Source organism: Hypanus sabinus, chromosome 14 (genome assembly GCF_030144855.1).
Source record: "Hypanus sabinus isolate sHypSab1 chromosome 14, sHypSab1.hap1, whole genome shotgun sequence".
NCBI lineage: Eukaryota > Metazoa > Chordata > Chondrichthyes > Myliobatiformes > Dasyatidae > Hypanus > Hypanus sabinus.
This window is the reverse complement of record NC_082719.1, coordinates 58,815,734-58,828,549: the sequence shown is the minus strand read 5'-3', so window position 1 is coordinate 58,828,549 and position 12,816 is coordinate 58,815,734. Positions and strand designations below refer to the sequence as shown.

General features: G+C 39.8%; 1 protein-coding gene across 6 annotated transcripts in view; it reads right to left on the bottom strand.

Moving 5' to 3' along the window:
• micu3a (mitochondrial calcium uptake family, member 3a) overlaps window positions 1-12,816 on the bottom strand; it is a 152,844-nt gene that overhangs the window by 119,954 nt on the left and 20,074 nt on the right. For 5 of the 6 annotated variants that reach the window (XM_059989270.1, XM_059989268.1, XM_059989265.1 and 2 more), the window contains exon 2: window positions 3,796-3,949. In XM_059989270.1, coding sequence (XP_059845253.1) covers window positions 3,796-3,949 — 154 coding nt within the window. The remainder of the gene's footprint in view (window positions 1-3,795; window positions 3,950-12,816) is intronic. The other variant, XM_059989267.1, reaches the window with a different exon arrangement.

Sequence of the window (12,816 nt, the reverse complement as noted above, 5' to 3'; positions counted from 1 at the left end):
AGTTTTCACAATTTAAATCTCAAAGCCACCCAGTTTGGTGTCAATCTTATCATTATCAGATTTTTCATCAACAACTTGCAGATTAATGCTCTCTTTGAAACTCCAACTTGACTTTTTAATCTTTTCCTCTTCCCTGTGCAGTCCATTTATTTTTGTACACCCAACATGCTCTTTTTCTATTTCCTACTTTGTTGCATTTTCTGCAAGTTTTCACTTTAAACCTGCTTTGGTCTAGTGTATGAGAGCTCTTCCATTCATTGCACTCAGCAACACTGGCACTTGTTTTCATCAGCTATTTCATTTGCTTAAAAATACTACTCAAACTCAGTAGACGTCATCCAGTTATTTCTTGTGCAATCGAACGAGGCTATCTTTCTGATGTAGCCAGTCAGTTCAACTTTTTTAAAAATTATCACCCAGGACTCACTGTTTATGAACCCATGTCCATACTCACTGCTTGCTAATTTCATCCATTTTTTTTTGTCTTTTTATACTATAACTCGAAAGTTTATTTCCTCTTCCAAAGAAAAATGTGCTGCACTTCAACAGGTAGGTAGTTATCTTAGGTTTGTTTCAAAAGTTCCTTGTTAACAGTGTTAAGTTTTATAATTCCAGAAACTAATTGAAAGAAAAACACAGGAACCGGGATACTTGTCTACTTAGTTTTTCTTTCTTTCTTCTCCTAGTGAAGTGCTCAAACATGGGGTGGTGACAAATGATGTATGTCATTCACGTACTTCTTATACAAGCAGTCCCCGGGTTACGAACGAGTTCCGTTCCTGAGTCCACCTTTAAGCCGGATTTGTACGCAAGTCAGAACAATACGGTATTATTTAGCATCAGTTAGTCAAACATTTGTCTTAGTATGTAGTATATATTTTACCTTTCCATGCATATAAAATACTTAAGAAACGTATGTATTCCAATAATTAACCACTGTGTTGCTTAGTAATAATTGTAGCTTTCATCGGGGCAGGGCCTTTCACATGCTCCTTTATTCTCACTTTATCCTTTAAAATTGATCCGATCGTTGACCGACTGTAGCTTAACGCTTTTCCAATGACCGATGATGATTCACCTCTTTCCGTTTGCTTTATTATTTCCACTTTATTTTCAATCGTGATCACTTCCCGTCAACGGAACAGAAACACTGCTGGCGCGGGTCCCGAGCTCCGCCAGGTCCTAAGTACCACCACACTGAATTCCTTGGGTCCTTAAGTCCACCGAACTGAGCCAGCTTAAATGGGACAGGTGGGGGCTGTGTTAGGTTTGGGTATTTGACCCTCCACAATATTCTGCATGGGAATTTAAACTGGAGGTGGCAGTGTTTATTTTTACGAGGTCGAGTGGCAAGCTCGACATCAACCTGGCACAAATGGAGAGCGCGCTTGAGAGTGGTCTGTCACTGGATCGAATTCGGGAACGTCCGTTCTCGAGCCCGACGCTGATCTCACTGCACCACCAGCTGACCAGAAAAGGTGGGGGGGGGGGGAGACGGGGTTGGGGTGAATTGTGCCAAGAAAAATTTAAGCCAAATACAAAGTTACACACTCAACACAGTGTCAACGGCAATGACTTAAAATGGCGGACAGCATCGCAATCCGACTTAAAATGGCAGACTGTGTTCTCCTTCTTGGGTTCGTAAGTATGAGCTGTTCGTAAGTCGGATGTACGTAACTTGGGGACTACCTGTATATTACTTATAATGAATTATGTAAACAAAGATTGCTTAATAAAACAATATATTTGCAATATTACTCAAATATTACAGAAAGATTGAATACACTACACATACTTATTACAACACAGTGGGTAGCCATTCCAGCTCACAGGACTGCAAATTCAACAGTCCAATTCCTCTGGAAATAGATTGCGGTTCTGTGAATACAGTATACAGTTGGCCCTCCTTATCCATGAATTCCACATGCGCGAATTCAACCAACCGCGATCACAAAAACCTGGAAGTGCTCCTCCAGCACTTGATGTTTGAGCATGTGCAGACTTTTTTTTCTTGTCATTATTCCCTAAACAAAGTAGTATAACAACCATTTTACATAGCATTTACATTGTATTAGGTATTTTAAGTAATCTAGAGATGATTTAAAGTATACGGGAGGATGTGCGTGGGTTATCGTGGATCGGGATCGAAAAAAATCAGAAGTTCTCTTAAGTCGGAACAGGTACATCCGGTATTATTTAGCATCAGTTAGTCAAACGTTTGTCTTAGTATATAGTATATATTTTACCTTTCTATGCATATAAAACACTTAAGAAACATGTTTCAGCACCAGGCTTGGGAACGGAAGTTGTCGGGACTCAGACCAGACCACTCCTGAGTGCACTCTCCACTGTGCCGGGTTGATGTGGAGGATTAAGAACCCAAAATCTAAAACCCCAAAGCCCAATAATTAAGCCACTGCATTGCTTAGTAATAAATGTAGCTTTCATTGGGGCAGAGCCTTTCTCACTTCATCTTTAAAATTCACACTTTAAAATTGTTCTGATCGTTGACCGACTGTAGCCTAACGCTTTTCCAATGACCGATGGCGTTTCACCTCTTTCCGTTTGCTTTATTATTTCCACTTTATTTTCAATCGTGTTTGTGATTATTTTCGCAAACAGAAACACTGCGGATTCAGATCTCTGCTGCCGGGTCCTAATGTCCACCACACTGAGACAGGTTAAATAACGTCTGGGGTTCCACTGAGTCCTAAGGTCCACCCCATTGAGACAAGTTGAATAAGGGACTTGAGCATTCACGAATTTTAGTATCTGCGAGGGGTCCCAGAACCAATCCCCTGCAGATAAGGAGGGCCGACTGTACTCAGTAGGTTCTGTTTATTTTGCAAGGTGCTTCTCCATATTGACTCAAATTCTGTGTTGTTGAAAAGCCATTGTTGTAGATGCAAGGACAGTATTGCTAACTGTATGAGGATTTAGTACCATCAACAGCTGTAGTCATAAGCTGCAGTACTGAAACAGACCCACCCAGTCATCTCTATATCATTTCTAGATGCAGACCCTACCCATTGTCCATGGAATTTACATTCTGGATCTAACAATTTCTAAGTTTATAAAATATTTGCGTGTTTCCTTTGAAATTACCTAGCTTTTAATCCTTCATGAAACATTCTTCAATTTTCTTATGTACTCTCTGCATTTGACTTGATTTTCCTAAGATTCCACTCCTGATAGCTCTTCCAACGTTCTTTTCCTGTTTTAATTTAATTTTTTTCATTATCTTGGGAGCATCAAATTCGAATGTCTCTTAATTCAACTTCATAGGGAATGTTCTTAGGCAATGTTTCAAGTCAAATTGTACAAAATCTCTCTTAAAATCACCTACATGTGTTCTCCACCTCAGTTTTCTAGCTGGATATTTTTATCTTTGAATTTTATCATATGTCTGTAACATACTGTTTAAAGAATGATCTGATAATTTTCATCATATGTTATTGCATTAAAATGGACTACTTTGTCCTATACCTTAATCTCCAAAAACTAGATCCAGTATTGCTCTGTTCTAGAAATGAGCATTGTGGTTCCCTGGAAACACACTTTATTTTCATTTCCCTTTTATCATCTTCTCCAGCTCCAACTAAAACCTTTCAACTCAAGACCATTTCTGCCTCCAGTCCATATGTATTTGGACAAATTAAGTGCCCTTTTCCTAAGTTCCATTGTTTTCACATTTCTTCAAAATTTGCATTTAACATCTCCCAAAGTAGCAGCTTCTTTACCATGCTTTAAAAATTATTACATATGAAATCATTTGGAGAGAACAGATATACTTACTTCGTGGTTCATCTGTTGTGACAGACTCAATGAAGTCCCGTGGGGTCATAAAGAGCTGCCCTTCATATTCCAGCGATGTAAACAGTCTAAATCTTTGTTCCTGAGAAGAAACATATAGTTCTACATCTTCAAAATCAATTTCTTCTATTGTATTCTGAAAGATACAAAATTAAATGCTGGTCTTATGTTTTTGAATACTGATATTTACATTTATGTAGTAGCGACTCATAATGATGTATTAAGTCACTTAGATGTGAAATTTCATGGCACCCTATTCAATTCGATTATGTTTCTTAAATAATTGAAACAGGAAAAACTTAAAAACACGCCATCATTTCAAAACCAACATAATCCTCAGTGTTGTGTAATGACTTATTAATAATAGAAAGTTGGAAGTTTAATATAACTGAAACGTGATTTCACTTTGCACCATTCACCATGTAGAGAGTGTTAATCCAGTGCTGTGGTCTAATTTCAAAGGATTTAGCTAGTTGATCTGGGAGGAGTGAACTCTTTTCCCTGTCCATTTTTAGTCATAGTGCCAATGACCAGCAATTTCTAACTGAAATACAGAAGTTTGAGATGAGCTGGATGTCTATTACTCCTGCATCTGGCTCTGCTGCTGTACACACCACACAAATTGGATTTTTCAATTAAAAGACTATATATCTATATATTTTACAAGCTGGAAGAAGACAATGACACTTATGACTTTCGTATTGATTACCAAAGCATATAATATCTAAGCAAGCATTATTTTTGAATGTCTGTATTTGCCATCCTAGTTTAATTTTTTATGCTTTTTAAGAAGCGCACTACACAAGTTTTATCAAAAAACTGATAGAATCAATATTTTTCATCTTAAGTACATCTTACATATGTATGTCATCAAATAAAAGTTAACGAATCACTTGGTTGCTCTTTCGTGACACAATGAGTATAAAAGAACTACAGTGCTTTAGTATTACTGAGAATTAGTGTTTAAAAACAAGAGAACTACATATCTTAAGTTTTTTAAGACATACTCATTTAATTGAAATTTAATTCCTGACGAAGGGTCTCAGCCCGAAACATTGACTGAGCTTCTCCTTATAGATGCTGCCTGGCCTGCTGTGTTCCACCAGCATTTTGTGTGTGTTAATTGAAATTTATTGCAAGTTGTACAGTAACAATAGCTCACATACTGGAGAACAATGAACTTTTCTCATGTTAATGGTATCACATTGCATGATATCCATTAGCTGCAATTTTAACAGGCAACTATGCACCATTAGTAATGATAATTGGTTTAAATGACATTCATAATCAAAATAAACAACTAAACTTACTCTACTAAACAATTGATACTAGAGCGTAAATCATCACAGCGATATTTGATTCTGTGCTTCGTGCTCCCTGGAGTACAAATCAAATTAAATATAATAAAAATTTAAATTATAATTCATAATTAGAAAATAGAAAAGGGAAAGTAAGGTAGTGCAAGTCAGATCCAGATGTTTGGAAGGTACGGCCCAGATTCGGGTCAGGATCCATGCAACAGTCTAATCACAGTTGGAAAGAAGCTGTTCCCAAATCTGGCCGTACGAATCTTCAAGCTCCTGAATCTTCTCCCGGAGGGAAGTGGGACAAAAAGTGTGTTGGCTGGGTGGGTCGTGCCCTTGATTATCCTGGCAGCACTGCTCCAACAGCGTGCAGTGTAAAGTGAGTCCAAGGATGGAAGATTGGTTTGTGTGATGTGCTGGGCTATGCTCACGATCTTCTACAGTTTCTTCTGGTCTTAGACAGGACAACTTCCATACCAGGCTGTGATGCACCCTAGAAGAATGCTTTCTACGGTGCATCTATAAAAATTAATGAGGGTTTTAGGAAACAGGCCAAATTTCTTCAGCTTTCTCAGGATGTAAAGGCGCTGGTGGGCCTTCTTGGCAGTGGACTCTACTTGGTTAGACCAAGTCAGGTCATTTGTGATATTCACACTGAGGAACTTAAAGCTTTTGACCTGTTCCACCTGCGCACCACCGATGCAGATGGGGTCGTGCGGTCCGCTACTCCTTCTGAAGTCAACAACCAATTCCTTCGTCTTGCTGACATTGAGGGATAGGTTATTGTCTTCACACCATGCCACCAGGTTCTTAATTTCCTCTCTGTACTCAGACTAACATTACCCAAGATACGGCCTACAATTGTGGTGTCATCAGCAAACTTATACATTGTGTTCGATGGAAGCTTGCCTATAAAATCATGGGTGTACAGTGAGGCAATAAAGGCAATAAACCCAAATATTAATTACTTGTCTTTCTCCAGTATGGCCTAACCTGACTACTCCTATTTTAATTTTGTTTTTTTAAAATTAACTTAATTGTCATGCAAAGTTATGGACATCTTAAGTAGGTGACGGGGCCATTGGTTTCATCTTACATGTATAGATTCACCTCTAATTTTTAATTGTTTCTACAAAACAACTGAATGACCCTTCCTTGATTGTTGACAGGCTTTGTCATTTTTTTGCATTCAGATCTCATATTATTGCGTGTCTCATAAACAAAACTCAATTACTTTATCTCTATCCTACCGTTTTCTTCAAATTCTTGAATAAGACAATAAGAGCGCCCTAAGACAAAGGAGCAGAACTAAGCCATTTGGTCCATAGAGTCTGCTCCACCATTCCATTATAGCTGATTTATTGTCCCTCTCAACCCTGCATTCTCCCCATAACATTAACACCCTTACTAATCAAGAACCTATCAATCTACACATTAAATATACTCAGAGAGCAGGTGTGGTGGGGGGAAGGGACAAGGGGCATGGCAGGGAGTGTGGCATGGCAGACAGTGGTGGAGACCCTGAGGGAAAGAGGAACACCAAGAGTAATATGCGAGTATGGCATGCAACAGCTCCACTGCTACTGCTACTTTCCCTTCCACAACGCTTACAAAGCCCTCCTTCGCCCAGCTATTGGAAAATCAGATCACTCTTCGATCCTGCTTTTGCCGACATACAGGCAGAAGCTGAAACAAGAGGCGGCCATAGTTAGAACTGTCCACTGTTGATCCGACTAATCGGTCTCCATGCTGTAGGACTGCTTCGATGACATCAACTGGAATATCTTCTATGATGAGAATGTCTCTGAGTTCACTCACGGAGTCACGTGCTTCATCCAGAAGTGCATCTACGATGTTGTCCCCCAAATATCAAGGAAGTCCAAGGTCAGGGTCTTCCCAAACCAGAAACCCTGAATCAAAAGTTCCGTGCGAGCAGCACTTACTGTGACACAGAGCTTATGCTACCAGCAATCAGCAGGAGCTCAAGAAAAGCAGTTATGATCTGCACAAAGCTATCAAGGCTGTGAAACAACAATACAGAGACAAGATTGAGTCAAGATTCACAACCAATAGCACGTGACTTGTGGCGAGGGTTGCATACCATCGCAGACTTCAAAACCAAACATACTGGAGTCACCAACATTGCGGCCTCTCTCCCAGATGAGCTCAATCGCTTTTATGTTTGGTTCGATGTCGCTAACTCGGAGCCTCTGAGGAAAGCCACCACTACAACCTGCAATCTGGTCACCTCTGAGGCTGAGTATGCAGATGTTTCCAATGAGTGGACAGTCGCAAGACTGCAGGACCAGATGGCATCCCAGGGTGAGTACTCAGGATGTGCGCACCACAACTGGCAGGTGTGTTTACAGCCATTTTTAATCCCTCCCTCTCCCAGTGTAGACAGCCCTCCAGCTTCACATTATCCACCACTGTCCCCATATCAAGAAAGTCCAAGGTAACATGCCTGAACAACTGGCGTCCTGTCGCACTCACCTCAATAATAAGCAAATGCTCTGAGAGGCTGGTCAAGAATTACATCTGCAGCATGCCACCACCCAAACTGGACCCGTTACAATTCACCTACGGACACAACCGATCAACAGACGATGCAAAAGCCACTGCTCTGTATACCGTCCTTACACATCTGGAGAAGGGTGTTTATGTGAGAATGCTGTTCTTGGACAACGGTTCAGCATTCAACGCCATAATTCCATCCAGGCTAGACAGGGAGCTCAGAGACCTCAGCCTTGACCCTGGCTTGTGCAGCTGGATCCTGGACTTCCTGTCAGATCACTGGCAGGTGCTAAGAGTGGGCTCTCTCACCTCCATCCCTCTGACTCTCAACACAGGAGCCCCTCAGGGCGATGTACTAAGTCCCCTCCTTTACTCCCTGTATAGCCACGACTGTGTCGCCACCCACGTATCTAATCTGGTAATTAAATTTGCTGACAACACTACATTGATTGGCCTAATTTCAAACAATAACGAGGTGGCCTACAGGGAAGAAGTCATCTCTCTGACACAGTGGTGTCAAGAAAACAACCTTTCCCTCAGTGTCACAAAAACAAAGGAGCTGGTTGTGGTTTACAGGAGGAATAGAGATGGGTTAACCCTACTTTCAGCATGGATCTGGGGTTGCAAGGGTAAGCAGCTTAAAGTTCCTCGGCATCCACATCACTGAGGACCTCACATGGTCTGCATACACCAGCTGTGTGGTGAAAACAGCACAACAGAGCTTCTTACACCTCAGATGTTTGAGGAAGTTTGATATGGGTCCCCAAGTCCTAAGAACTTTCTACAAGGGTACAACTGATAGCATCCTAACTGGCAGCATCACTGCCTGGTATAGGAACTGTATCTCCCTGAATCACAGGATTTTGCAGAGTGGTGTGGACAGCTCAGTGCATCTGTAGTTGTGAACTTCCCATGATTCAGGACATTTACAAAGACAGGTGTGCAAAAAGGGCCTGAAGGATCGTTGGGGGCCTGAGTCACCCCAACCACAAACTGTTCCAGCTGCTATCATCTGGGAAATGGTAATGCAGCATAAAAGCCAGGACTTTTCTTCAGAAGTTTTCTGATGACTCTGCCATAGTTGGATGCATCAGCAGGGGAGATGAGGCTGAGTACTGGGCGACGGTGGGAAACTTTGTCACATGGTGCGAGCAGAATCATCTGCAGCTTAATATGAAAAAGACTAAGGAGCTGGTGGTGGACCTGAGGAAGGCTAAGACACCTGTGACCCGTTTCCATCCAAGGGGTCAGTACGGACGTGGTGGAGGATTACAAATACCTGGGGATACGATTGAACAATAAACTGGACTGGTCAAAGAACACTGAGGCTGTCTATAAGAAGGGTCAGACCCATCTCTATTTGCTGAGGAGACTGAGGTCCTTTAACATCTGCCAGGCAATGCTGAGAATGTTCTAAGAGGCTGTGGTGGCCAGTGCTATCATGTTTGCTGTTGTGTGCTGAGGCAGCAGGCTGAGGGTAGCAAACACCTATCAACAAACTCATTTGTAAGGCCAGTGATGTTGTGGGGGTGGATCTGGACTCTCTGACGGTGGTGTCTGAAAAGAGGATGCTGTCCAAGTTGCATGTCATCTTGGACAATGACTCCCATCCACTCCATAATGTACTTTTTAGGCACAGGAGTACTTTCAGCCAGAGACTCATTCCACCGAGATGTAACACTGAGCGTCATAGGAAGTCATTCCTACCTGTGGCCATCAAACTTTACAACTCCTCCCTCGGAGTGTCAGACACCCTGAGCCAATAGGCTGGTCCTGGACTTATTTCCACTTGGCATGATTAACTTATTATTATTTAATTATGTATGGTTTTATATTGCTATATTTCTTCACTATTGGTGCGGCTGTAACAAAACCCAAATTCTCTCGGGATCAATAAAGTATGTCTGTCTGTCTATCTGTCTAACAGGCTCCAGGACAGCTTCTTCCACCAGGCCATCAGACTGATTAACTCACACTGATTTGAGTGCATTTCTGTGTTACATTGACTGTTCTATTTATTATAAATTACTATGATTGCACATTTAGACAGAGATGTAACGTAAAGATTTCTAATCCTCATGTATGTTAAGGATTTAAGAAATAAAGTCAATTAAATTCAAGGCAGCTTGACCAGGAATGTCTAGAACAGACCATTAAAAGCAAGTTGAGGGAGTACGTCAAAACACACTCCTCAAATGATTTAAACCATTCAACTGGCGCTGAAATAGTCCAGAAATTTCCTGTTAATTCATGGGAATTTCAGAATTTTGGCACACAATAGTGGACAATTTTTTTCCATGCCATTATCTAACTTGATAATCACCTACTAGCTCATAAGCTTAAATATAAATAGAAGCAGCAATTTTGGTTAACAGCATTACCCTATCAAATGTAAAATCAAATTTAAAATCTGAGACTTCTCAATTAATCACGACACATCAACTTGCAAGGATGATTTCCTTATTGCAAACTCAACCTTTAAAAATGCTGTTAAAATGAATAAAAACAATTCCTTCCTAGAGTATTAAAATATTATAAAGCTATTTCAATGGTGTTGGATATTAAATATTTCAATATTTGAACAATCTTATATATATTGTTTGGTTAAGCATTCTTGTTCATTTAAATGACATTATAGGTTATATGTATAAATATGCAAATTGCATACATTGTCACGATATACGTGCACACCTTGCTAGAGTAGTAGAAATCACATTTCAGACTCCCGTGACTTCCTTTGAAGTTACAAAACATAACATTAGTGACAATGTATTTATAAAATGAGCTTGAGATGGCTATCGAACTGTTGAAGCACAGTGAGATGTTCGAACTAAAAAGAATGCAGTGAGGAATGGCGAGTTAAAAAAAAATGCAGCCCAGCACGTGCAAACACTTGAGTTAAAAAGAAAAATCAGTCAACAGAAGAATTCATGGGTTCATAAAGAGGAAGATAACAATTATTTAAAAAAAAGAGCAGAAATAGTTGGCTACATTGGAAAGATAAGACACATTTGATTACATTACAAATAACTGGATTTTATATACTGAGCAATTGAACAGTATTTTGAAGCAAATGAAATAGACAATGAGAAACAAGTACCAATTTTGCTGAGTGCATTGGGTTTAAAGATACACAGTTTGCTTTGAAGTTTAATGGCTTCAAGCAAACCATCCAAAATGAACTTTGCTGATACTGTGAAAGTGATGTAGGAACACTTACAATGAAATTACAGAACACTTTACGTAAGTGGAATCCATTGCAGCATACATGGCTGAAATGAAGAAATTGTCTGAGCATTGTCAGTTCAGCAATGGGCTTGATGATGCATAGATTGTTTGGTATGTGGAATTTTACAAAAAAAATGGCTTCTAACTGAAGTTCAGCTTAAATGAAAAAGAGCAGTTTAAATTGCTGTATCAATGGAATCAGCAGAGAAAGACACAATTGAGTTGCAATTAGGAATGAAAGTGAGCATGAACAGAATTGCAACGTCTAAACAGAAACCAGCCTGGGTGAACAAATTGAGTTATAGTTGTGAAAGACTGCAGACTTAAAGGAGAACCTTGCAGAAAATGCAACAAAGCAGGACATATGCAAAGAACATATCAGGCAGACAAAAATAAATGAAATGTGCAGGAAAGAGAAAAGGATTAAAAAGTCAAATTGCAGTTTCAAAAATAGCACTAATCTGCATGCTGTTGATGAAAAATCTAATATTGATTAGAGAAACATAGAATTGAATAACCTTGAGATTTTCAATGTGAAAACTAACAACAGACAAACAATATGGCTTACACCAGAATGACAAATTATTATAATGGAATTGGACAGTGGCTCAGCTGTTTCAGTCATTCCACAAAATGACTTGGAACAGTATTTCGAAAATTCTACACTGAAGTATGCAGATATCCAACTAAGAACTTAGACTGGAGAAAGGACAACTCCTGTGGGAATGATATTCATAGTGAAATACCACAATCAGCAAGTCACATTGAGCTTGGTAAATGTAGGAGGACCAGTATAATGTGACATCTACAATTTGATTTGCATGTCACATACCCACAATAAAGCCAACAAAGTGAATTAAGACAGGTACTGGATGACGCCATAAATCCATGCCGAACACCATGAAATGTTGCTAGGCAGAGGACAAACAGGTATTAGTGCCAACTTTTTTGCCTTTGGTTGAAAAACATATTTGACCAAGGAAGGACCATGCAGCTCAGAGGAAGCGTGTAAGTGACAAAAGCAGTGGTCCAACTACAAGCATTGTAACATATTTGAGAAATCTTCTGAAATGCTTATCTGACAGTTAATTGCAAAATGTGGCTTGGTTTTAAGCTGGAAAAGAATTCAAGGAGCTTCAGGAAAGTTGCAAGCATTCGGCTTTTGTAAGTATAAAGAACCAGAATCTACTCTGCCTGCATTAAAGTTACTGCATGAACTTCAAGTGAGAGACAAAAAGCGGCTTGTAAAAGTAGATGCAAAGACTAAATTCCAGCTGAATGAATGGAAGATCAAAAAGAAAGGAGTCAACAGAGGTATAGCAGGATTTGTCAGAGGATGTTGTGGGTGAGGAAACCAAGAGGAGAGATCAGACTGTAAAGGAAATAACAGGATTAATATTAGACTGCTCCAGTGAAAAAATGCATCTGAAAGGTCAAGATGCACAAACCAGAATAAGAAAACAGAAGAAGAAAGGTGTCCAGAGCTGTCAGAACCACTTCCTGCAGTCCCAGTGTCAACTCCTACAACCACCACTAAGGAATCCCCAAAACTTGAGACTGTTTCACAGGCAAAAGTCTCACCTGCCAAACAGTGTGATCCTCTGTCAGCAAAGATGTTATTCCACTAGAGTAAGAAACCCTCCAGTGATTAAATCTTTAGTGCTGATTGGGACAAATTAAAATTTACTATGCTGTGGATGTCTGTATATAGTGGTTGTATTTCATAATATACTATGGAACCTACAGCTAAGCATGGAGGAATACTTCATCAATATTTGAGTAATCTTATAATGTTTTTTGATTAAACACTTCTTTGCTTAATTAATTAATACAGGTTATATGCATAAATACACGAATTGCATAAGTCATCACACTATCCTGTGATATGCACACACCTCACTTAAAGTAAACAAGAAGTTAAGACTCATTTTGGACTCCCATGTCTTCCTGCGAATTA